At 40.6% G+C, this 25,789-nt stretch overlaps 1 protein-coding gene across 2 annotated transcripts; it reads left to right on the top strand.

The window, feature by feature from the left end:
- Positions 1 to 508: 508 nt before the first annotated feature.
- loxl1 (lysyl oxidase-like 1) lies at positions 509 to 24,354 on the top strand. Of its 2 annotated transcripts, XM_015009061.2 has the most exons (7): positions 509 to 2,578; positions 7,391 to 7,499; positions 9,254 to 9,391; positions 16,544 to 16,700; positions 19,758 to 19,853; positions 20,229 to 20,344; positions 22,117 to 24,354. In XM_015009061.2, the coding sequence occupies exons 1-7, from the start codon at positions 1,516 to 1,518 to the stop codon at positions 22,121 to 22,123; spliced, it is 1,686 nt and encodes a 561-aa protein (XP_014864547.1). In that variant the 5' UTR covers positions 509 to 1,515; the 3' UTR covers positions 22,124 to 24,354. The 2 variants fall into 2 exon arrangements, with proteins under 2 accessions (XP_014864547.1, XP_087860276.1); XM_088004150.1 differs by lacking the exon at positions 22,117 to 24,354 and having other exon boundaries at positions 20,229 to 20,348.
- The last annotated feature ends 1,435 nt before the right edge of the window (positions 24,355 to 25,789 follow it).

The raw sequence follows: 25,789 nt of genomic DNA, 5'->3' as shown, positions 1-25,789 counted from the left end.
GCTGTTTGTGAAAAGTTACGAGAAAAATCCAGTTGCTATATCCTTCTTTCATCACAAGAGGTGCTGTAGTTCCTGCTCTTCCCTTGTTAATTCCTGGACTGATGGATTCTTCTGTATGCAGATATTTTTTTTATGATTAAGCTCCTCTTTTTAAGCTGGTCACTTTCCAGACTTTGAAATGAGTGCGTTTTCTGTTAGAGCCTGTTCCACCAAGACATTATCATCATTTACTCCCAGAGGAGTACAATGCTTGTTCAACTGCTGTAGCCCTGGAAGAATGTTGCTTTTTCCTTGCTCTGTGGCACAGTGGACACTGTCCCGACAAGCCATGCCAAGGAAAACACAATTACCAACTGCTGAGTTTGATAACAAAAGGAATTCTGATTCTATCTAGCATTACCAATTGCATGCACACATAAATAGTTTGAATGCATGCACAGATTAAAACTCACAGTATAACCTCATGTGATTGAGGTGTTTGGGAAATGAGAAGTGTGTGTGTGTGTGTGTGTGGGGCGGAGATGGGCAGGGGCATATGTGTCTCTACATGTGTGTTAGTGTTTGGTGAAAGGAAAGCATTGTGAGTTCTTTTAACTGACCTTGGTTTGGTATTTCTTAGGGTGGAGTATCCAAATCACATTTTCCAACAAATTCTTTACATAAACAGATGACTGTGTTTGAGCAATTGTGTTTTTTTTTTTTTCTTCATACACTTAGGTGCTTCTTGCTTACATTCCTGGTTTCAGTGAGACAGATTGTCATAATTAACAACTTCTATTTCGAAATGTCTTACAGACGTAAGTGGAAATTGTGAAACAAATCTTTAAAACGCCTGCTGATGACTCTGTGAGAGCACACGACCGGAGAGAAGCCGCTGAAAGTCTGACCTGCTTTACAATATTTTTTGAATGCCTTTGCAGCTCGTGGTGTTGACTTTGGAAACCTCACAGAGGCTTGGCTGCTGCAGGCCAGGAAACATCACTAGCACTAGGGCCATGTGGGACCTCTCCTTTAAAAGAAAAAAAAAGTTTGAGTTTTTTCTCAGCCCATTGTAAGTAATCAGGCAAATAGAAGCTTGCTGTTGTGCAGTGAACAGGCACTTCTTTCAAGAAGGCGGAGAGCAATGCTTACTCTACTGGAGGAAGAGCCAGTAGACCGGCAAGAAGTCAGGACATATTCTCGCTGCACCAGCAGACGGTTACACCAACAGTGGGTCTTCTGAAGCCAACTCGTACTCCACTGGATGTGATTCCCTCTGAATGCAAATTCAAGCTCCTCCAATTGCTGGCAAGCAAAGAGCAACAGATGCACTCAACCACAGGCTTACTTTGCAACCCTGTCTCAACACGCACACCAAAGCTGTGCCCACGGGAAGAGGATACACATGTTTTATTGACAGAACCGCAAGTGGCTTGAACCCGTGGCTGACTGGATTTATTTCTTTAAACCATTCCACCTTTGTTTTTCTGTTTCTTTTTCTCTCTTGGGGTGAACTCCTGAATCGCTTGAGCCAATATGATGTCTGTTGCTGTGGTATGTGTGATGTTTTTTCTCGTGGGCTCAGGGGAGGCTCAGGTTGCTTCACAAACTCTGGGGCAAAGCCAGAGACAGGGTCAAGAGCAGGACAGTTCCGCTACCCCTTGGAGACAGGTGATACAGTGGGAAAACAACGGACAGGTGTTCAGCCTGGTGAACAGTGGATCTGAGTACGTTCCTGCCGGAGCCGGAGGTCAAGAAAGAGCAACCAGGGTCATTTTGTCAGATCCCCGTCCTTCACGCAGACGTCAGGGAAGCAATCTCCGTAGGCAGGCTCCACCGAGGGGGTCCTCCGAAACTGTTCGTGGGCAGGCAAGGCATCCTTTTGGTTTTGGACAAGTGCCTGATAACTGGAGGCAAACCACAGGCAGCACAGGAACCAGCCAGTTCCACAGTTCCTCAAGCAGTCAGCGCCGTCCATCGTCGTCGTCGACTTTTTCCTCGTCTTCATATAACATACCATCCTACCCACAATACCCATTTCCCCAACAGCCTCCCTTCCAGCCTTTTGACGGCGGTTTTCCAGACGCTCCTGTCAGAAATTACGAGCCACCTTTCCAGCCTGTTCCAGGCACCGGATACAGCGGAGGAACATTTGGGACTGGACAAGGCTTTGCTGCAGGTGGATTTGGAGGAGGACTTGGCTCAGTGTTCCCCGGTTCTCCATCTGAATTCCCCGAAAACGGTTACTATTACTACCAGTCGTACGGCTACGGACCCAATCCAGGGGTACCCGCAAGTGCCCCCCAGCCATCTTTTGCAGATGGTCTGGATCACAGGTACACCCACAGCCTTTTCAATGAGGAGTCTGCCCCTGCCAACCCAATCCCTGATGCCAACCAAGCACTTCCTGTTGTGGTGGATAGACCAGGAGCTGCTGGGCAATCAGCAGTCCGAAGCCCACAATATGAGCAGTTTCCTCCCTATGGAAGACCCCAGCCTCCTTTCTCACAGCCTTTTCCTCAAGGCAGAACCTCTCCAAACTCTGCCCTGGAGAACTCTGGTACCAACGTTGGCAATGTGTATCGGGGAACCCAAAGAGGTACGTTACGATTTGGTTAGTGAATTACAAACCACAACACCACAAACAACACAAGTTATTTTGTAAGCATAGTTGGGCAAGTATTAATAGAGAGCTGAAGTTCATGACTCATTTACGTTTTTGTGAAATCCTGAAGCATTTTGTTTTACATTTTAAAAAGAAACAAGGTTCATGCCGTCTCTTACAGATTTGCTGAAGGTATTTCTGTCTCGAAGGAGAAAAGATGAAACGCTCCTCATTTGATCTCAGTTGTTGCTGTGCATACTAATATGAAATATGCAGAATCCGCAGGGGAGTAGGAATGCCCACCACACCCACCTTCACCCCTGCACGCATTTGCATTTTTTTTTTATTCTGATATTCTTGTTTTTAAATTTTGTCAACAATCTGATGTAATCAAAACGAAACAACTGGTTGAAAGTAAAGCCTCTTCCTTTTTCCTCTTTTGTTCAATTGCAAATAAAGTGAAGCTGATCCGAAGTTCATTTTCCCCTGCCAGTGAAGTTATTGAAACCAGGTGTTGTGCAAAAGCCTGTGAACATGTAGCGAGCAGACACAAAAACCACTTTGTTTTTGGAGGGGAGGGGGAGTACGGAGTTACAAGGAAATCAACTGGTTCTTGAGGCATTTCGATTCTGCTAACGGCTGCGGTGACCTCATAAGTGGGCTAGTGTCAAGGGGTGTTGGTGGCTGACTTCTGGGCAGGAGAGAGGAGAACGAGGGCGGGAGAAGCGGTTCTACCCCAATCCCTGAAAGGAGGGAGAGTGGAAAGTCCCTGTAACACATGGGGTCCATTTCTTTGGCTACAGGAAATCAAATAAATATTTAGTCAGGGTACTTTGGGGAGAAAAATGAGAAGTGTAGAAGCATGCAGCCTGCTGTCCCAAAATGTTTATTGAACAAAGCAGACGCTTTCTGTGGCTCTCCACGCAACCGATTTAGATTCCTTTTAATGAGCGGGATGAAGACGTTTCTCTTGTCACTGGTACAGATTACCACACGAGGCAAGATTAGAGATCAGAAAACAACAACAACAACACGGGTGCCTGAGCTCTGAGTGCCGGAGGCTGCACATGCACCGAGTGGAGAGCAGATTCTCGAGCTCGCTGATGCAGGTTTATCATTTTTGTTTCTCGCTACAACCTGTTGTCCTGCACAGCAGGCGCTCTGGTGTGCCGTGTGCTTCCCGACCATGGTTCATTAGACGCTTTAGAGCTGAGAGCCATTTCTAGCATGCAGCACAAAAAAAGTCATCCTGTGCATAAATGCCTTGGCGCTCTCAGTAATCACAGCAGTATGGATTCTGCTGTTAAGAGCTTTTGAAAAGCAGACATCTTTATTGCACTACTTCGCAGTAAGACATAAAATTTTTTTTACAGTGTTATAACTTTTCCGATGTATACTTTCAGAGTGATATCAAGAGGACAATTGTGTTTACAGGTTTTAGTATTATTTGTTTTAAACAAATAGTGTTCAACGTATCCTTGAATGCTGGATACTGTATCCTAGACGGGCTTCTGATGCTTGTGATCGCACGTAACTTAGGGTATTTTGAAGGTTTCTAATATTTTTAAATATTGGTTCAGTAATTCAAGAATGCTGCAAGAATACTCTTGTATTTGTCACTGAAATTGAATCACAGAGCAAAGTGATAAAACAGATAACTAGCCACTTGAACATAAAGACATCAATCCTTGGAAATTTCACATCTTCCCATCTCAAAAGTTTGTTTTATTTAGAAATTAAACCCAACAGGATTTTGAATTTATAAGATCTGAGCAATGACTCAAAGCAGGCAGTGTCCTTTAAAGATAAATAAAAACGATGTGCTGTTAGGCCAGAGGAAGCTGGCGTTACCAGGATCCCTGTGAATCACAGAATCTCCATAATATTGCTGTTTGGACACCCCTGGATACCCTAACAAAGCTGAAACAATCATTAAAATACCACTGGCATTACTCTGTTCCCTTCAGCTGTACTGAGGATAACATTTGGTGTCAGTTAAAGCCAAACAAAGTGAATGTCACATAGAGGACGTTTCTAAAGAGGAGCTCAATGAGTGGAAAGTAAAGAAGTCAAACTGCAAGCTGTAGTGTACAACAGCGAGGGAGGAATAGAGGCTTTCATTTCCCTCTGAAGTCAGAGTCAATTACAAAATCAGATTCTGTAATTGATTAGTTTAGTGACCAAGCTAACTACCATTAGCTGCGCATCCTAAAAACAATGTCTTTCTCAGATTTGTACTGTACTGACGTGTAGCTACATGTTCGCTATGTGAGGTTTTATGGAGCTTTGTCTAAATGATATACTGTACTGTTAGAATTAAAATTGGTTTTGTTTCTTTACTCTACTTTAGTTTTTGAATTAAATTTCTCTCATTTCCAACTTCAAGGAAACTTGCTGCCAATTTTCCAAATTGAAACCTAGGAGATTTCAAACTGACGTGATTAAACGGCACTCTTTAATTAATCATGTCATATGCTAGTTAGCACCATGTCATCAGTCCATGGATTTAATGTTGACCTTTCACTCTAAATAAAATCCTCCCAATCTCAGTCAGTCTTGACTGAGATGACCTGAGAAATGGTCACAAGCTTAAAATCTGTCCTGTGAAACTACCACTAGCCCTTACCTGAAGTAGAAGGGTAATGAGAGAATGTCAAATATGTATTATTTACTACCATCTAACAGGATGTAGCAAAAAAAAAAAAAAAAAAAAAAAAAAGGAGAACCCTTGTTCTTCCTTTATCTCATATAAGCCAGAAACCCTGCCCAGACTTCTTTTCTCTGTGCCCCACTTGGAGAGTAAGAGGGAGTTGTCGCTTACAGTTGAGGGCTGATCAGCTTTGCCTTCTCGATACACTTTATACCCCTAGAAAAAACCCACTTTCACATTTCAAAAGATTAGAGGGCAGAGACCAAAGCCGTTTAAAGGAGAGGAGAAAAAAAAAACAAAGTTGGACTGAGAGTGATGTTTGGAAAGCTCAGTCTTTCACACTGGTTTACAGTGTTTACATGGTCTGCTCCAGGAAGCCTCCCACTGCCCTACATGTCAGCCTCAGATAGACATGTCAGATTGGCAGTTTGCACAGACCCTGCAGAGGGCAAAGGCTGCACTGAAAGTTGCAGCTAAGGTAGGAAGACTCACATAGGTGTGAAGTGCCAGGCAAGTGTTTCAGGAAGTTTGCTTTCTGGTTCTTTCGGCTCGCTTCTGTTAAGCAGATGGAATGGAAACCGAGCTAAATTTTTGAGATGGTTTGAACAAGTTCACATCAGACTATGTCTGGCCTTCGTAAGTTAAACAGAAAAGTTTGATAAGCCTTGACAGAGATCAAGTTGGCATGGCCTTTTTAGGTAATGCTGCAGGCATACAGACCTATTCTCTGACAAGGCGCCTGCGACTGTATCGCTTAGGCATGGGCAGGTTTCCACAGTCAATATACTAGCTCCTATGGTTTAAAGTTATTTTAATGAGATGCCAGAGAAAATATTGGTGTAACTAGGTATTTTTTTTGTTTCAGTTTTATGGAGCATAGAGTACCAGCACTCTCTGTCTTCCACCTGTTAAAAGAAAGTTGAACTTGTCTGATTTTTAGTATCTCCAGTGAGACCAAAATCAGACAATAATGGTATGGAAACTTGCTCTTATTAAGCAAGCGACATCTTTTTTGTTTTTAGGGATGTTTACTCAAAATGTATACTTTAGTATGAATCCCAGTGAAAATAGCAACACTTATACGGCATGAATAGAAATATTACACCAGTGAGCTACAAACCCATTCAGTACATTTATTTTTTTAAGTATATTTATTTTAGTGATGTATTTCACCAAGTGAATAATAATATATGGATTAGTCAAATTTTTAGTTCCAGTAATTACGATGATTTTCTTCTCACATTTAATAAATATTATAAAGATTATAATATTAATGTCAGACCACAGAAACATGGGCTTCATGAAAAGTTTAATACCTGCTCAAAGGTTGTTATTTTTTTATTAGCCGCTTGTGGAACCCTATTTAAATTTATTGAACAATATATATATATATATATATATATATATATATATATATATATATATATATATATATATATATATTATTTTAACAGAATTTGGGATAATTGTTGTGTTTTGGTTTTGAATAAAAACAACTGAATAATGACATGCTTTTTTGTAAATACAGTGTGGTTTTTACGTTGAGAAGAAATTACCCCTCGTAATAATGAGCTACATGTTGTAAACCAGATGAAAGCGAAGCTGAGAATGAGTTTATTACAAACCTTTTTTTGGTGCAGTGATTCTGCAACCACAGACCTGAATGAAGCTCTTGTGGCCTCTCTCGCTCTCTCAGTCAACAACTCTTATCTAGTGGCTTGAACTAAAAAAAAAAAAACCACCTCTTATTAGAAAGTGATGATAAAATTCTGAATAGCAGAATAATTAGTGTCTGAGTCTCCCTGATGTGACCCAGACCTGAACTGTGGGTCCTGTTGCTCAGGGGTTTTTTTGGGTTTTTTTGTCCCTCACATCTTCATTCGGCACCAACATATTTCACAGATCACAGAAGATAATGACCAACATGCTAACAAGCACTCTGACGGTGCTGACCTTTGGATCGCTTCGGATATATCTGGAATGATAACAGCAGCCCCACGAGTAAATTTGGCAGGTTAAATAACATTCACTCTTTTAAGACCTAATTAACTCTTTTTGGATTATGCAGTAGCTTTAACAAACATTGGAGCGTTCTGTTACAGCGTTGAATATGTGGTGAGGAAAAATTAGCTTTTTTTTTTCCCCCATCGTTTCAGGTTTACCTGACCTGGTTCCGGATCCAAACTATGTCCAGGCTTCAACATACATCCAAAGAGCCCACATGTACGCCCTCCGCTGTGCTGCAGAGGAAAAATGCTTGTCGAGGTAAAGCAAAGTCTGCATGAGTTTCAAATGATAGACCGTACATTAACTTGAAAGAAATTTGTTAACATGATTTCTAGACTTGCTGTGTTTCCACGCCTGATAGTCTGGTAGACTGTGTTCGATTGAGGAGCAAAATTGTATAATTTGTGATATTTTCAGACGGTGTGGTTCACTTTCATACTGTGCTGTGTTAAATTAATTAAATGCTTAAAAAAAAAAATATATATATATATATATATATATATATATATATATATATATTTGTTCACTTCCTCACCTGTGGTGGCGCTGCAACAATATCCACAGAAGGAAACAACACCAAAACCTCTGAAGAAGAAACTTCCTTCTTCACAAAATGTAAAAAAAAATATCTGAATGGCATCATATTTTAGCGGTTGTAGGATTTTTCTTTTGTTTTTGTAAAAAAACAAAAAAATCACTGGTCTCATAAAATGGTGTTTGCCCTTTTAAAAGGGAGTTCCTGTGAGACAGATGTAAGATTTCCCAAATACCCAGAATGCTGAATGTTATAGCCAGAATTGATTGCATCTTCCAGAAGTGTTCAAAGGGGCTCGTCCGGAATCTCGCACCCTAAACATACGCCCCAAATCAACGAGCCTCTTGTAAATGCATTTCACCACTTGGAGGTGCTCTTGAACCAGTTGGCTTAATGAGAAAAGCATGTGTGCCAACCAATCTGCGACAGGAATGTCCTGCTGTCTCACACTTACAGGTTGCTAGCAGATGGCGGCTCGTTGGTCTGGCGGGTAGGCTTCTCACTTTGGGTGCGAGAGGTCCTGGGTTCAAATCCCAGCCAAGCCCCAACTGAATGGTTTAAGGGAATTGCTTCTTTAATTGCAGTTTAAGTAAATTGTTCTCATATGCAAAAGGCTGCATGTTTATGCCAAATGGTGGTGTGATTGGGTGAGGAGGCAAACTGAGCCACAGCCATCTCAGTTGCAAAATATCTAATAATAAAATATCTCAGTCAAACACTAGTTTTAAATTTAACATCGTAGTTTCTGAAGGTCTTCTACAAAACCCCTGTTTGGTTGCCAGTCTTCCAGGCCTCCACTTTGAAAACCGTAGTTTTGAATTAGTAAACTAATCAAGCACAATATTAAACACAATTTAAAGAGAAACTAAACCTAAGAGCACAACATCAGTAAACTAATTCCTTATTTTTTTAGGGATGAAGGTTTAATGTCTGGGTTTGTGAAAAGCCTCCTCTGAGCCCCAGGCCGGCCGCTTCTGAAATGAAATGTGTCGTCCCTCTGGGTGTTCACTTTGCCCTCTTCCCATCAGAAGCACACCCATCCCTCAAAGCCCTGTATATCCTCTCTGAGTTTGCTGCAATCACCCACAGATGGGCTTTTGTAATTTGCCATCCACTCCAATGTCAACAATAGTCACAAGACGAATGGCTTACATCTTCAGTGGTTGTGAACTGAAGGTTATGCCTCCTTTTCTCACAAAAAAAACCGGTCTGTACAACAGAATATGTATCTTGTTTTGTTTAGTGTTTTTCACATTGAAACAGTGTTTGAAGAGACGGTTATAATCTGTAGGATAAATTATTTAGTAGATATACTTCTGGCTCGTAGTTTTCCAGTTCTGCCTCTTTTTTTATTTATTTTTTTTTACTTCCGCTGTTTTACTTATGAGAAACAGACACGCAGACATTCCTCTCGCAAGAAGTTGGACATGCTCCCTTATCTGATTTCTTTCCCTCCACATTTGTCTCCATCCTATAGCTCTGCCTACCGCCCTGAAACCACTGACTATGACGTTAGGGTCCTGCTCCGATTTCCGCAGAGGGTGAAGAACAAAGGCACAGCTGACTTCATGCCCAACAGGCCTCGTCATACCTGGGAATGGCACAGCTGTCACCAGTAAGTCTGCAGCGTACTTCCTGTAGTCCATGTAGTCAGTTACATGTGTGCAGTAGGATAGAACTGTTCACCAGATTATGAATTTTTTGGTAAAATTATGTTATTTCACTTCAAGAAATACAATTGTTTCATGCGTCTCATGTTCAATTGTGGTTTCTAGTGAACTGTAACTCTGCTGAATTGTGATTTTATTTTTTTATATTACCTTTAGAGCAGGGGTGCCCAGAGTCGCTCCTCGACGGCCAGCATCCTGCATGTTTTAGTTCTCTCCCTGATTTAACACACCTGGATCAAATGATGGCTCGTTAGAAGACCTAAGAGGAACACTGACATGCTGAAAAGGTTGTTTCTACCACCAGGGAGAGAACGAAAACGTGCAGGATGCCGACCTTCGAGGACCGACTTTGGGCACCCCTGGTTTAGAGGTTCAAGCAAATGCGTTTTCATTTAATTATTCACTACTTTTGTTTTTATATCATCTTGACCTGCTACCGACTTTTCCAGCAGGTAGTTTCTCTCAATGTTTTCTGTTTTTTCAATTAGCGTCAATTAGCTTCTGTTAATGATCTGTGAACTTCTGTATTAAGAAGTAAAATTGGTATTGTTGTTCCTTTTTACAGTTTTATTTTACTGTCTGTGGACAGTAAAATAAGGTATGTATGTTTAAAGTACAAAACCAAATCCACCATCGCAATATGAACTGGTTCTATCCTGGTCAAAACATTATTTCCCAGTTAGCATATAATTTATGTCAGCTTTAGCACCCCGGCCTTTGTGAACATATTTAAATGCTTTTTTTTTTTTTAATTACTATTTCACTCCAGTTCTTCTCCCTCATACATATTTTATTATGGCCACATTCCAAAAGGGTACTGCTAATAAACTTTACTTAACAAGGTGGTTCACGATTATGATTTGTAAATCAAACTAGCTTCTCTGCAAACTGTGGCCAAAGTGCGTTCCTCGAGCCGCTTTCAGGAATTCCTACCAGCGCAGCTGAACTTCACATCAACTTTATCAGAGTGACTATAATTCAGAACACATGTGGACTCAAGATGTCTGAACGCTCAAGTCAAATCAAAAGGTATTTTAGTATTACTTTAATAGTGTGCACTCCTGCAGCTGCATCCATGTTACTGGACCCTTTTGGATACTGTACATATGTCCTTCTGACAGCCTTGTCTGCTTTTAGTTGAATCTTATATGAAAACATAGATTTTTTTTTTCTTTCAAGTCTCGAAACCTAAAGTTGGACAGTGAAAACAACCCAGGGCTCTCAGTTTTATAAACTTCACTGCAAATCTGCGCCCTAAGCTAACGTAACCAAAACACTCGCATTTAGGCATTCTGGCCACAGAAGATGCACATTTTCCCCCTGACATTATACAAATTGCGAGGCGACTTTTATCTCGTGTCCAAACAAATCACCCTCTAAAGCCGAATCCAGGCTCTCTTTTCCTGTTCTCATCGCGGAGGAATGTTGAGTGGCCGATAGGAAGTCGGCAATGTTGTCGCTGCCTGACAGCAGTCTGACATGTACGCAGCGGCTCCCAGGAGATGGATAAACCGAGCCAATCACTCCCACTGCCTGTGCGATCAGAATCACGATTCAATACTTTTCTTCCTGTCAATTCATCACAACAGGCCAGGAGGCCGCCAGAGTACGGTGGGGTGGATGTGGGTTTCTGGGACAGTGTTTGGTTACAAAGAAATCTCTTTTCAGGGGGAGAAATGCACTAGCCCAGATTCTTACAATAAACTTTGCTGCCCTACATTTTTGTCAAATACGCCGTGTTGCTTTTCCCTGCGCTCACCCCAATCTTCTACACCACAGTAACAAAACCAGGGAAGTGAAGCGTCGCTCTCCTGAGAATCGAGGCCTTTGAAATGTTGGGAATTGTGATTTTTTTTTTAATAAATTTTTTTTAAACCACCAAAGGCAAACATTTTCACATACTGCATATGGCCTGTTTGAGTAAGAACGGAAAGCGTGGGCAGTTTTCATTCATGTACGTTTTCTGTTTTTTTTTTTTTAAGTTGCAAAAATACTTCCTGAATCCTACACGTTATCTGATTCGCTCTCTTATGAAAGCAGTCTCGTGTTTGTTCAGGTTCTGGGACGTGTGTCCTGCTCGCGCATTTCTGATCGCAAATGTCAGGACACTGTGAGACAGTTCTCTAAGCAACATGCTATTGCTGCCTGTGTTTTATGCGGCCCTGAAAAAAACAAAAGACGTTAAAAGTCCTGTTGTATTCGGTGCGACACGAGTTGAAAAATGCCTTTGGGCCATAAAAACGGAGTGGAATTTTTTTTTGTTTTTGTACATTACATTTACGAGGCGTTCTTTGAAATCCTGTGTGTCCTGCCAGCGCTACATTCTCAGCAGGTTACACAGGCAGTGAGGGGATCCAGGATTCCAAGGAAGCTGGGGACACATCCAGGCAGCTTATCGTCTTGCACCTCCGGCTTTCTAACCTGCTTTCTGTTTCTATCTCTCCTTTCTCCCTGGAAATGACAACATATGTTATAAATAATAAACTCAAGGCAGCCTTTGAGAGGTAGTTTCCGGAACAATGATTGTACTTTAACCTCTTAGGTTTTACATACACACACTTTTTGAATGACTGCATGCCACATGTTTCTCATTATGTCCAGAGTCTCATAAAAGCACTAATACATTTTAACATTAATGTGATTTCATGTTAAGCAGAGTATAATTGTGAAGTGGCAGGAAAATGACACAAGGTTTCCAAATGATTACAAATAAAAGTCTGAACATTGTGATGGATATTTGTTGAGCCATCCTAAGTCAATTATTTGAGGACCGTTGTTGCAGTAAAGTCTTCTAAGTGCACTTCTGACAGATTTTCCACCAGACTCAGATCTTTGATGATCATCATTTGCAAAATCTCTGAAGCTCTGTCAGATTTAGTGGAGAATGTCTGGTAACATATATTTCCAGGTTCAGCCACAAATTCTCTGTTCAATTCAAGTGTTAAACATAATTGGGTCACTTTAGAAAACATGCCTCCATATAAATCCTTCCTTGGCAGCTCTAGGTCAGTAGCTCTATGGTTGATGTTGTTGTTCCACTGGAAGGTCAAGGGTTAATCCCCCTTTCTCCCTCCAAGCCCCTTTTTCAACCATATATTTAACTTTATCCATCTTCTCATCAACTATTACCAGCTCTCTTGTCCTTGTAATAGAAAAGCACACCCATAGCATGATTCTGCCACCACTATGTTCCTCTGTGAGGATAGTGTGTATTGGTTTGCTTTACGCCAAACGCAGAGTTTGGTGTAAAGCAAAACGGTTTGATTTTGGTCCAGTGGGAGTGAAAGGTCTGCAATTCGTAACAAATTGCAACTGAGACCACAGAGTTAAGTGGATGACTAATAGTTACCCTGTCATAAAATTCTGCCTCTCCAGCATTACCTTGGACATTTCGACTGATTTTGTGAGGAATATTTTCTCTCCCAGGCCTGCAGGGTTGGGTGAACAGTCATGTGCTGGTAGGTCTGTGAGGCTGTTTCTGTTTTTGGGTGAAGAACTGAACAGTTTTCTCTAATTACAGCTATTTGCTACGGAGCCCCTTAGGGGAAATGTGGAAAAATGTTTCTTTTGCGTTCCCTCTCAATACGCTTACTGTAATGTTTGCTGGTCTTTTTTGTATGCAGTCACAAATGTCAATTTAAAATGTCAAATGTGTACATATTTAAAAAGCCTCAGTAAAAACGTGTTTATTATTATTAACTCTTTGGTGCAAAAAAAAACCCTGATTGCAAATCAATTTATTAACTGCATGTTTATGTCTGTTTGTGAGTAGGGTTGAGATGGAACTGCACATGAAAACATTCAGAGCAGCACAACAGAGACACAATCAAAACTGTCAGATGACTTTGCTACCCTGTGATAATAACTCAGAAATAGTCCAAATAGTTTAGATGTAATCTTCTTCTTTCCTGCTTACGGAAAGTTTCTGTTTATATCATATGTTTGTTGGTGCATTTCTATGCTAAAAGAAAGATATAAAACTTCTGATATTTCACAACAAGATTTTAACCTACATGGAAAAACCTCACAAGAACCTTATATAACAGCAGAAAGTACGATGGCCACCGTAAGAAAGGCTTACAGCATTCAATTATGCCGCATGAACTGATCAGTACATTATTGCAAGGTAACGTAAAAGAAAAAAAAAATCCTCCATGTCCTGTAGGGGGCTCCGTAATTTACCTCTCAGGTAAATTTTCATACACAAAGACTGCAAAATGTGAAAATGTTTAAGGCTTGGGTGCCCAGTTCCTGTTTTCAAGAGCTTCTATCCTACAACTTTTAGCTGCAACCATGCTCCTCATACAGCCAAATCCAGAACACAAATTCCCCGACTGACAGTCATTCAGCTCTGCAGAGGCCTGGCAACAGGCCATTCATCTGATTCAGGTGGACCGAAGAAAGGATGCATCCAAAAGCTGCAGGTTAGCAGCTCATACGGACTGGACTTAGCCACCCCTAAGGGCCGTGAATTCTTAAAGCACTATGAATCTTTAAAAAGACAGAATCAGGACTGTTAGCGTGTCGGCAAGAGGATAAATTACATCGACACCCAGAACCGTGGCAACACTATGGTGTTCTGTACTCCATAACATCAGACAGGTTTCTACATGGATGTTATTTTTAGTCAGTCACCTGTCTCCAGAAACATATGAGTCCTTGAATGTCTACTTGTTCCAATAGTGGAAAGTGCACACTTTCCCTTAAAAGTCAACTAACAATCTTTAATGACTTTTCCAGTAAAGCTGTTTTGAGAGTTGGGAGATGAAGTAAGGCAAAAGGGGCAATATTTTCATAGTCTGAGATTTTCTGACAATAAGAGACTGTAGGAGCTGCTTACCTCACCGACATATTTAAAGTCAGCAGCACTTAGTCATATTTTGTAATATGTACACAGTTACATCATGATGGGGAAGAAAAAACACACAAAAATAGCGGTTACAGCAGAAAGTTGGACTAAATTTAAGTAATACTTAAGTCCATCCTGTGGTAGCATTGAGATCAGCGTTTCTTCCATTTTCAGCCATATTATTGGTTTAACAGTGAAATATCTACTCAGTGTACTTTATGAAACCCCTCTTAGGAGGATCATTTGGACTGTACGTTTATTCTCAACAGCAAACACTTCAAATGTACGTGTCGCTACTGCAGGGGCATCGGACGTGTTACTAGCAGCAGGGCAGCTCGTGAGAAGCATGCGGCGTTTTTAGTAACTCCCATTCAGGACGTCTTCGTTTTCTTGAATTTGTTTATGATTCGTAAGACTAGTATTCAAATATGAATACATTAGAGGGACAAAAAAAATCCCTGTGTTGAATAACCATAAAATTGCACAACTTGAAATTCAGAAAATAAATTCGCACAATAGAAACATACCGAGTTCTGAAAAAAAAATCATGTTTTTTTTTTTTTAATAAAAAGTTTTTGCTCTAGGATGAGATGGTTTTTCAGTCGTATGAAAATAGATGTTTTTCACAAAATTGTAATGGAAACACTTTTTTTGCATCACATGAGTCATGTGATCAACAGTGGAGGTTACTACTGACAGAAGCCATGAAGAAGACAGCAGGAATTAGTGGGATGATGGGTTTTTTTTGAGCATCACACAGAGCATAAAAAGGTGTGTATCATTTGAACCTGTTGAATCCATAGGTCTTCTGTAAAATCGCCAACCGCCTACTACAATTTCCCCAAAATGTTGTAGCCACTCCCAGGTATTCGCTGTTTGGGTTAGGGTTGCTAACCCTAACCCTCTCCCATCTCCTCTGATGGCTGATAAATGCACACTAGTACCATGGCTGAATTATGAATATATATTAGTAGCTGTTTACATAACATGGCTGCTATGCTTTTTAATGACTTATCATGTAAACAGGCTTATTCTCGCATGATTTTAATTTAATTTCTCATTTAGTGGAAACACCAAAATTGCTAAATTGTGTTTTTTGGACATCAGCAGAAAACAATGATTCGCTCACATTTGTAATGGAAATGCAGCTGGTGTTTTGCATAAAGTCGCCAGTAGCAACAAATAAACGTGGAACTTTCCTCTTCCCTTCTGAATTATGCTGCTGTCACTCCCTGCGAAAACGCACACTCGCAACCGAGCGGCGTAATAATGAGCACAGCAGGCTTGTAAAAGTGAAAAGCAACCTGGGGGTCACTTTGATACTTGGGAGAGCACCAACGCACACGGCAGTTAACACCTCAGATGATTTCAAATGGACCAGCTCATTGACTCGGTCTCTCACCAAGAGTAACTCCATGATTCATGCTACGCTTCAGCAGAGAGTCGATCAGTGGCCTTGTGTATCCAGGCTTGCCTAAGCTCCTACAGCTGTGCAAACACGCATTCACAAACAATCGCACGCTGCGACGCGCGTGCTCAGACCCTGCCCACACACACCTATTTGCCGAGGCAAACAAAGATGCGTGTGCATGCTCTCGGAAGCGGCGACGCGCACACATTCCCACACACAGACGGCTCTGATCTCGCCAACTGGTACAAGTTAATTAACTAAAAATATATCCACCGTTGGGGTGGCGATGCTTTGATTCGGCTATGCTTTAATGAAAGCATTAATTAATATCCATTATCCGCTGATCGGTCATGATGATGTGCTGTCAAGGTGCAGCGTTGCTCATGAAGACGTTGCCTTCTGAGGTCAACAGTTTCAATACACACAACATAAATCTATTACAACCACAAGTTACACTGTGAGCTGCGTGTGTTTTATTTAAGGTAACCATTATTACCAGTGTGTATTTAAAAAGTACTAAACAGTTTGGAGTTTTTATATTTGATACACACGACAGCGTGACTTGTTGAGAGTGGCTGGTTGAACAGTAAGTCGAACATTACATCTATGATATCAATATATGTTTCAGTCTTTTCAGTCTGTTACAAAGGGTCAGTAGAAAGAAATATGAGAAAGACACCAGTGTAGAGTTTCTAAATATCCTAACACATCCACACTGTGACAGGAACCTGAAAGTTCCAGAGAGACGGAAATACACCTGGTTTGAACCCATGACCCTTCTTGTTCGTTCACCCTCACGTGTTTTGAACCGTGTCGCTCCAATGCTCATTTTGACAGACATTACCACAGCATGGACGAGTTCAGCCACTACGATTTGCTGGAGGTCGGCACGGGCCGCAAGGTGGCAGAGGGACACAAGGCCAGCTTTTGCCTGGAGGACACCACCTGTGACTTCGGTCACCTGAAGCGCTACGCCTGCACTTCTCACACTCAGGTAATGTCACAAACAAAAGCAGAATAATCAGCTGAAAAAGGGCCTTCTGACTATAAATCTGCAGTTGTATGCCTGCATTTATATATATATATATATATATATATATATTTTTTTTTTTTTTTTTTTTTTCCCTGGAACAAACATGCCCTTCAAAATTTTGACTATTTTATTAAATTGGGCGAGAGACGGGGTACGTCCCGGATAGCTCGCCACTCCATCGTCACAGGGCAACATGACTGACAACCACGCATGCAAACACCCACAGGGCAGCTTACAGAGACCAGTTAACCCAGCAGTCATGTCCCTGGACTCCTCCCGTTAAGGTGGACGACCTCGTCTTGGTAGTTTTGTAGTTGTGCCATCAGTGTTGTGGTACTCGAGATCGGTCTTGGTCTCGAGTCCGGTCTTAAGACCGTTTTCTGATGGTCTCGGTCTCGTCTCGGACTCGACCGCATTTGGTCTCGGTCTTGTCTCGGTCTCGGGCTCTGAGGACTCGGCATTTTATTTCAAGACCAGTCGAGACCGCAGCTGTGAAAATATCACTAAACATGCAGCATACTGTCCAGTTTATTTGTTAACATCTTTGTTTTCAGTGGATGCAAAACGCACCAATTAAAATCCAAGCAACTACGTGTTACTCCCCCCACCCTCCCCACCTTTCACTCTCCTTCCCCCTCCCCTCCCCACCTTTCACTCGCACGCGGCGCTCCAGGACATGCGCAGTGGTTTTCTCTCAGCGGCAGAAAATGTTTGTCTAATTGTCAGTAATATAATAGCGCTGCATAAATAGTAAGAAATCCGATGGCCAGAGCTAACTCAGCAGCGCTTCGCTTTCACAGACGGTGGGGACAACGTCTAACTATTTTCGTCACTTAGAAAAGTAGCTCAAAGAAGGTAAGCTCCGTTAACGTGATGTTAGCAAAGCTAGCTGTACAGAGACACATAAGAATTTGTGATGAAAAAAAGTCACTCACTGCCTGAATTATTGTGCGGAGATGTTGACTGACTTGTCGCATATATAGGACAACGCTATGTCCAAAAGTCTGCAATATAGTGATGTGACATTCAGAAACAGTCGATTCTTCTCCACGGCTCTTTATTTATTAGATAGGACTGGAGTGTCACTCACTGAGAGCCGTTGTTCTATCAGATTACCATACACTGTCAGAATAGCATACGTGCAGTGAGTACCATGCCTGCGCATGCGCATTAAGAAGTCCGACCGTCAGAGGAGTTGTCAGTTCACCATATGCAGCAAGTTATGACGAAAATAAGTCATTAAATTGTTTTCAATGATAACTATATAGATATACATGTGTTGTCATGGTTGCAAAGTGTATTTAAAGCAGGTCTGGCTGCAGCTGGAGTCAGCTACAACACACGCCCGTGTAAAACTCACTTAACCGCTAAGTCAGGATGCCATACAACTGTTAATAACAGATCTACGTCATGATTCTATGTTCCTAGCATACATGCAGTGAGTACCATGCCAGCGCATGCACCTTAAGAAGTCCGACCGTCAGTGGAGTTGTCAGTTCAGCATATGCAACAAGTTATGACGAAAATAAGTCATTAAATTGTTTATAATATGACATAATATGATAACTAGATAGATATACATGCGTTGTCGTGGTTTCAAAGTGTATTTAAAGTAGGTCTGGCTGCAGCTGGATGCCATACAACTGTTAATAACCAAGTGTATGATGATCTACGTCATGATTCTATGTTGCTGATTAAATAAAATCATATGGTAATGACAGCGTATGCATGTCTGAGCTAAGCGTACGACTATCTGACAACGTATGCTGATCTGACAGAACACCATGAGTTCGTGTTAAGCGTATGACGATCTGACCTGACAGAACACCTGTTCTTTGTTCTAGTAATGCTATGTATCATTATTTAATTATGTACGTTGATATTTAAATTAACAAATAACTAAAACACAAGAATGAAAGAGCACGCAGAGCATGCACATTGCTCTTTGTTTTTGTTCAAAGTGGCAGCTGTAATGTCTGCCATGGTGTCAGACTACCTGGCTTCATGTACTGGGATAGAGAGTGAAAACAGTCACGGTGAGCGCCTTCTGTTTGGTTACTTCTTGCTTGTTGCTCCTTGGTCAGTGTTCATAGTTGAGTGTTATTTACCATCAGGGCATTGCCTCAATTGCTATGTTTAATGGTGCAACAGTGGTGGATTCTTATATGAGCAATATGGGCAAATTCTCAGGGTGTTATGTTTTTAGGGATGGCACGAGACCATCACACATTGTAACACAGAAATGGAATATTTAATATTGGTAAAATGTATTAAGTATTTAATATCTAGGTGTTTTTATGGGAATATGGATCTTTCAGATTATTCTGAGAAGCAATTTTGATCATATTTTACATTTTATTGTGTCATGTAGCACGGCCGCTGGTCTTGGTCTTGACTCGGTCTCGACTTTCCTCGGTCTTGGTCTTGACTTGGTCTCGGACCCTAAAAGTCTTGGTCTTGTCTCGGTCTCGATACGCTCTGGTCTTGGTCTTGTCTTGGTCTCGGGTTAGGTGGTCTTGAACACAACACTGTGTGCCATATATTCAGATGATGGAGTGAGACATCCAAAGCTTGGGATATACTGAGATGAAATTACACACTAAGTTCTAGTTACAAATTCTAGGGGACAAAAAAACCACAACCAATTATTGGATATTATTTTACGGATAGTAGCTTGTCACCATTAGCGTATAAATGTGTGTGTGAATGGGTGAATGAAGTGTGAAGCACTTTGAGGCTGATAAAGTGCAATAGGAGTAGGTCATATCAGGGTAAAGAGGGGCTCAATACAAATACACACCAAGCCTTTTATTTTTTTTTGTTTGTTTGTTTTTGCGGTTGGTTAATCCAATGAAATCAGTATCAAATCCATTGAACTTTTGTGCTTGCAGCATGAGAAACGTGGGAGACCTTCACTGGGTAGGAATAATTTAGTGAGGCCCTGCGTTTGACCTCTGGAGCTCAGTCCAATCAGTATTCTTTTCAAAGCCTCTCCCCCTTCCCCCGCTGCCTCTTCAGGGTCTGAGTCCAGGCTGCTACGATACCTACAATGCTGATATTGACTGCCAGTGGATCGATATCACCGACATCAAGCCTGGAAACTACATACTAAAGGTGAGAGTCTGGAGAGAGCTGGGTGTGCATTGAAACGTGAAGATTGTAGACCGCGAGCGCGGCTGCATTTCATAGGAACGGGAGAGGGTCAGGGCCACGAAAACAAATCGATCCGATTCATAAAGTTTTCAGCTTTCAGGTGAGAGATGCTTTTTTTTTTCGGGCTGCAGTTCGCTTCCTTCCTGAATTGTTTGTCTGGTCACATTTTGTGTGCCTTGAAAAAGGAAAAAAATAAAAGATGGAGTTAAAATTAGTTTGAAAGCAGTGCCGGGTCGTGCTTGTGCATGTGTGTTGTTTGCCCCTGAGTTTTGACTTTATTCTGAACGGCTTCATCTCCTTTCCTTTGTGTGCTTTTCTTTTTTTTCTTCCCGCCAGCTTGTGGTGAACCCCAAATTCTTGGTGCTCGAGTCGGATTTCACCAACAACGTGGTGAGGTGCAACATTCACTACACCGGGCGATTCGTCACAACAAACAACTGCAAGTTAGCGCAGTGAGTAAAGCAAACGACAGAGTACTTAAACGAAAACGGTAGATTTTAATCGACTCTGACCGGTAGACCTGGAGCTGCAGCTGTTCAGTTCAAATCGGTGTTTGTTTTTGTAAGTTAAACCAATACTCCACCAGTCGAATCACTGACACTCACCTTTATAAAAGAGCAGAGACTAAATACCCTCATACAGGGAGCCTCCTAATGTTTTGAGACACTTGAGGAACTTAATAGGTTCCTGGCTAAAATATTTGATGGTTTAATGTATTATGCTCTCATTCTCCCGTGAAGATTAACAGCCTCTCAAAGTTTGATATTTTCCCTCAGACGGGGCTCCAAGGGTGTTGAACTTGCAAATAGCTCTATTAGAAAGTGTATCATTGCAGTAAATTACTCCCAGATCCTCTCAGAAAGAGCTTTTATAGAGGTTCAAGTACTCCAGCCAGCCTCTCTTATGTGTGCAAGAAAGACGTATTTGTTAAAGCATGTCTGAAATTAGGTGAAACGCGCTAGCTCAGTTTGAACGTTGACAGCGAGAAAATTGCATCCTTTAGGCAAAAGCTTAAAGAGCTGCCACCAAAATCTGAAAATGAATTAAGAATGTGTTTTTTCCCCACCTTTACCTGCTTTTTAGTGATACATGGGCACTGACCTTGAAATTATAGATGTGTACAAAAGACGTTAAACAAAAAGTTGAAAGTTTAGAAAAGTATCAGAAATACATATGTCCTTTAAAATATGACCTCAGGTATGTGTATGAAGGCCAAGACTAAAAATATACAAAAAAATACACAACATAAATTTAGAGCTGGTTCTTTCCAAAATTCTAACCTTTTCAGACAGGATTGAGAATCTAAATAAATCTAAATAAACACTTTCTGTAACTGTAAGAACTGACAATGTTGTCTCCGATTTTCTCATATTTCCAATGGGTTTTTCTAGTCATAGTACTGATCTTTTTTCATTGTACAAGTAAAATCAATCAATTTTGATTGATTTCTATTTTTTTTTAATACAGCAAAAAAAAAAAGCTAAGAAAAGTATCACAATTTCTTATAAGAAAATCTTGATCAAAACTTTTTCACACTTTCCATTTGTAGAAGGGTTTGTCTTAAAGAAAACAAACCTTTAAAAAAAACATTCCTGAACGGAGTTTAATCCAAAGGTTGGCTGTAATTTCACCTATTTGTATCAAGTAGGATTATCAGTACTTCAGATTTATTTAAAAACACAAACTGTGGACAGCAGTACAGAACAAACTACAATGGATGGCATAAAGGTTTCAAATTCTGTTTTCTTTTTCTCAAACATCCTATAAATAACAAGTAAAGAGAAACTCCAAAATTGAGCATTTAAAAAAAATCATATTGTGTCTGTGTATAAAGAAAATTATGTGAAAGTGCAGCTTTTTTTTTTCTTTTTCAAATGGCACAGAAATGTTGCACTGAGTACGGAAGCGCATTGCTATCATGCAGTAAAAAAATTTTTTCGATCGCTATCTCGTTATAACGAGTTACGTATCTCGTTTTAACGAGTTACGTATCTCGTTATAACGAGTTACGTATCTCGTTTTAACGACTTACGTATCTCGTTTTAACGAGTTACGTATCTCGTTATAACGAGTTACGTATCTCGTTTTAACGACTTACGTATCTCGTTTTAACGAGATAGCGATCGAAACATTTTTTTTACTGCATGATAGCAATGCGCTTCCGTAACTGAGTGCTCAAATTCTAACAAAAATTTAAAAAAATGTTTTCTGTTTTCCTTCGCAGGTCTTGATCCAGCATAGGAGTTCTGCCACATTATAGTGATATTCCATTGAAATGTGAATGGAATCCATTTGTTCTTGGTTAAATCTGACTTTTTTTTTTTCTTTTTGATTTTTTATGTTTTTTTTCCATCTCTGTTTAGTTTGGTGCTTTGGGATTCCTGAGCCAACAGCAAACCAGAGTTTCTCTAGTTCTAAAAACACTGAGGTTTAAACATCCCCACTTTACCTTTTTCTTTTTTTTTTTGCATAATGCATCTCACACATTGGCATCCCAATGACGCGCCAGCGGCTCGCACGGCCCCGCATTTCGTGCTAAGAGCGCTCCGCTTTTATGTGTTTCAAATGACAGCGTTACCAGCCTGGCTCGGCTCCGTGGCAGTTGACATCACTGACTCCTAAAAGCCGTGTTTACTGTATTTCCACGCAGTTGAGGCTCATTTCAGCTACAATCTAACAAACGAAATTAGGGAGAACGACGGTCCGCATTCATGCGTGCTGTGTGGCAACACACAGAAATGCCCAGTGATTCAGAAGAGCTGTAATTTGTCAGTTTGTGTTTGTCTTCCTCTCTTAACCACCTTGGCAGACCAGCATGGGATCCTGTGATTTTTTCTTTTTTTTTTTTTTTTTTCCGGCCTCATCCTGTTAAATGTGTTGACAGTGAGAAGAAGACAGCAGGTCTAATTTGCATATGTGTTAACATCAAGACATACCATTCGTTAACAGGCCGCAGGAAGCCCGACTCTTCGCAAAAAAAACAAAAACAAAATCAAGGGAGTTGCATATCTTGGCAGAAAATTGTGCTTTTAAGAAAACAAGACTTGGCGGTATTTTTATTTTTTTATTTTTTGCTTAATTATTATTACCCTTTTTTATTTGTACTTCACACTCCAACACTGGTCAGATGGCACATAGGTCATCTCTACCTTTTTTAAAGAATGTTTATACAGATATTCAACCAATGCATGATTTTAGTGATGGAGATCATTTTATGTAACTGATTGTAATTTTGTAATTTGCTTATTCACTTTTATCTGTTACTGTAATTGCTCAGTTTAACTTTGGTATGTTTTCTTTTCTCAATTGTTTAAAAAAAAAAAACATAAACAGAAAAGAAACCGCCGCTGCAGATACTTTGCGTATGATGCAGGCGGTGCAGCGTTGCAGAAAGCCTCCTCTTCCTACCTCTCCCTTTGAGCGAGTCGCCGTTTCCAAGACCTTTCACCCGCAGAGTTTTAAGTTAGAAGCGCAAAACCCTACTGTGTTTGCTGAGGAAATTATCTGTAAGATATTTAAATGATTCCTGCATGAATCAACTCTAATTTGATGGCAAAACTGCATCTCAAGAGGAACTCCAACAACTGTAGGATTTGACTTTTACTAATGCTTCCGCACTTTCTGGTGAAAAGCTAATCTCTATATATCAACAACATATTGGTCAAATAATGCATTGATGTGATTTTTGGTGATTTTTGGAAACATATTTTATGTTAAGTTCAGAGCAGGTATACTCATTGTTACTGTAGGACTTTCATTTAGTACTGTAAATGATCAGATCTTTTGATTTGATATTTAGTAGCTTGTAAAAAAAACAAAAACAAAAAAAACATTTCTTGGACCTTAAATGTCACATTGTAATATGCAGAATGCTTGGAAAGGAGCGCATGTGTCACGGCTTAATGGTGCCATTTCAGAGCTGGATCTGTTGGTTAGCACAGATCACACAAAGCTAGAAGCTATTCATGTCAAATCTTTGCTTAGACCCTTAGTGTGAAGTTTACATGTTATTACATGAATTTGAACATCCTTCACCCCCCTTCTGGAGCCCTGAATGGGAAAAGTGAGTGAAGCACCAATTCATCTGGTTAGCTCAAGTTTTTTTTTTTTTTTTTTTTTTTTGACATCTGAAATAACAAAGAGAGTGAATAAAAGACATGGGATTTTTTTTCTTTTTTGTGCCGACAAATATTTACAACTGTGTTTAATATTCCCATGCGGTAAGCAGATGTACAACCTTTAACTTAGAAAGATGTAACTTCTACTGTAACATTAATTGAAAAGGGGTCCCGACTTGCACACTGCATTGTTAGATCACAATTTACATAGACAAAAAAAATTACAAACACCAAAGAGTCTGACAGAAACCCTTTTGACATGTTTTGATCCAGTGTTGCAATTTTCTAACAGTGAAATGTAAAAAAAAAAAAAAAAAAAAAGCCAATAAATACGTTAATGTCGTCTTTGTGTGCTGATGTTATGAAATTGTGTTGTGGTGCAGCGGTACTGGCATAAAGTGATGAGGATCAGTAGGAACATGCCTAACTTATCCTGTCACACAAAATGTATGTTCATAAAATATTAGGTATGCTATCTGAAAAATCAGAATGTCACATCTGACCACTGTGTGACTACAGTACGTTATGTTTTCACAAAAACTTTAATCCTTGAAGGAAGCTCATCTCTTTACCACAGGGGACTGCAATGGTAAGACACAAAGGATGTGAAACCCCCTTCTTCGTTAGCGGACACTTGATCCAAAGTAAATATTCAGTCTGCCCTCTGGGTAATGGGTGACTGTATTCCAGCTGAAGAACGTTGCCACAGCATAGGAGAGAAAACAGCTCCACACTTGGTAATTTTGAACTAAACTACTACTCTGGTAAAAACCAGCCCCTTATTCTATTCTGTGTTTTGCTTCGTAGAGGGTCTGGACCCTCTGCTATTGAGAAACGACCCTTCCTGGAGGCGTGGGCTCTGCTGAGGTTTTAAACTTTATCCAGTCGCTAACGCTTGGCCGGTTCGACTCTATGACGCTTACCGGAAATTGCCCGCGGCGCAAACACCCGTCCTCAACTGTGAACAGAGAAGTGCCAAGTCGAACGAGGCGGCTGTTAATATTAATTCAGTATTTAGAAGCGTGGCCAACACAGACTGAACGGCTTTGTTCGCTTCCTCCGCTCTCATTGTTGAAAATACAGGCAGACGGCAATTCTAAAACGGCGCAGAAAGATGCCATCATCATTCACAACTTCCCTTTCCATTCGCCTATTGGCCCTGTAGAAAATCTACCGGAGAAATCTAAGCCCCGACTGCGCTGCAAGCGACATTTGAATCGAGTGGAACTGCGTAGGAAGGCGATGTCTGGGCTACTGCATTAATAATTGTCTATAATTTGCTATTCGTAAACAAACTAAACGTATTGTCGCAGAACAGTCAGAAAAACTTGAACAGAAAGTTTGATGTAGAAATATAAGTGGACAATCCATGCTAAAATGTGTGTGGGAAAGCAGAATTACAAAAAAAAAGTTTGAAAAAGCCTCAAAAAGTAACAGCGAAGGCTTTATGGGGAATGTCGGTTAATTCTCTTAGTTGCAAAAAAAAAAAAAAAAGACAAGATGAGGGTGGAGGGTGGGAGCACACGGCGATCTGCTCTGAGGTACATTGCTCATGGCAGTTGTATTTGGGTGTATCTAACTAAATAGTTTACCTGCTAAACTGGGGACTCGGTGTAATAAGTTTCACTTGTGAAATATGTTATTTGAACAGCAGAGACATTCCTCACGCAGGAATTTCCTGCCTCCCGGAGGAATTGGGACCCTTGATCTGATTGTTTTGCTCCACAGTTCTTCTCATTTGCTTTCTGCCCCAACAAAACCCCAACGCTCCCCTGCCTC

This window comes from Poecilia mexicana, unplaced genomic scaffold, assembly GCF_051168715.1.
Source record: "Poecilia mexicana isolate PSO_F unplaced genomic scaffold, ASM5116871v1 scaffold_3, whole genome shotgun sequence".
NCBI classification, from domain to species: Eukaryota; Metazoa; Chordata; class Actinopteri; order Cyprinodontiformes; family Poeciliidae; genus Poecilia; species Poecilia mexicana.
Note: the sequence above shows the minus strand (reverse complement) of the source record. Positions and strands in the feature narration are given on the sequence as shown.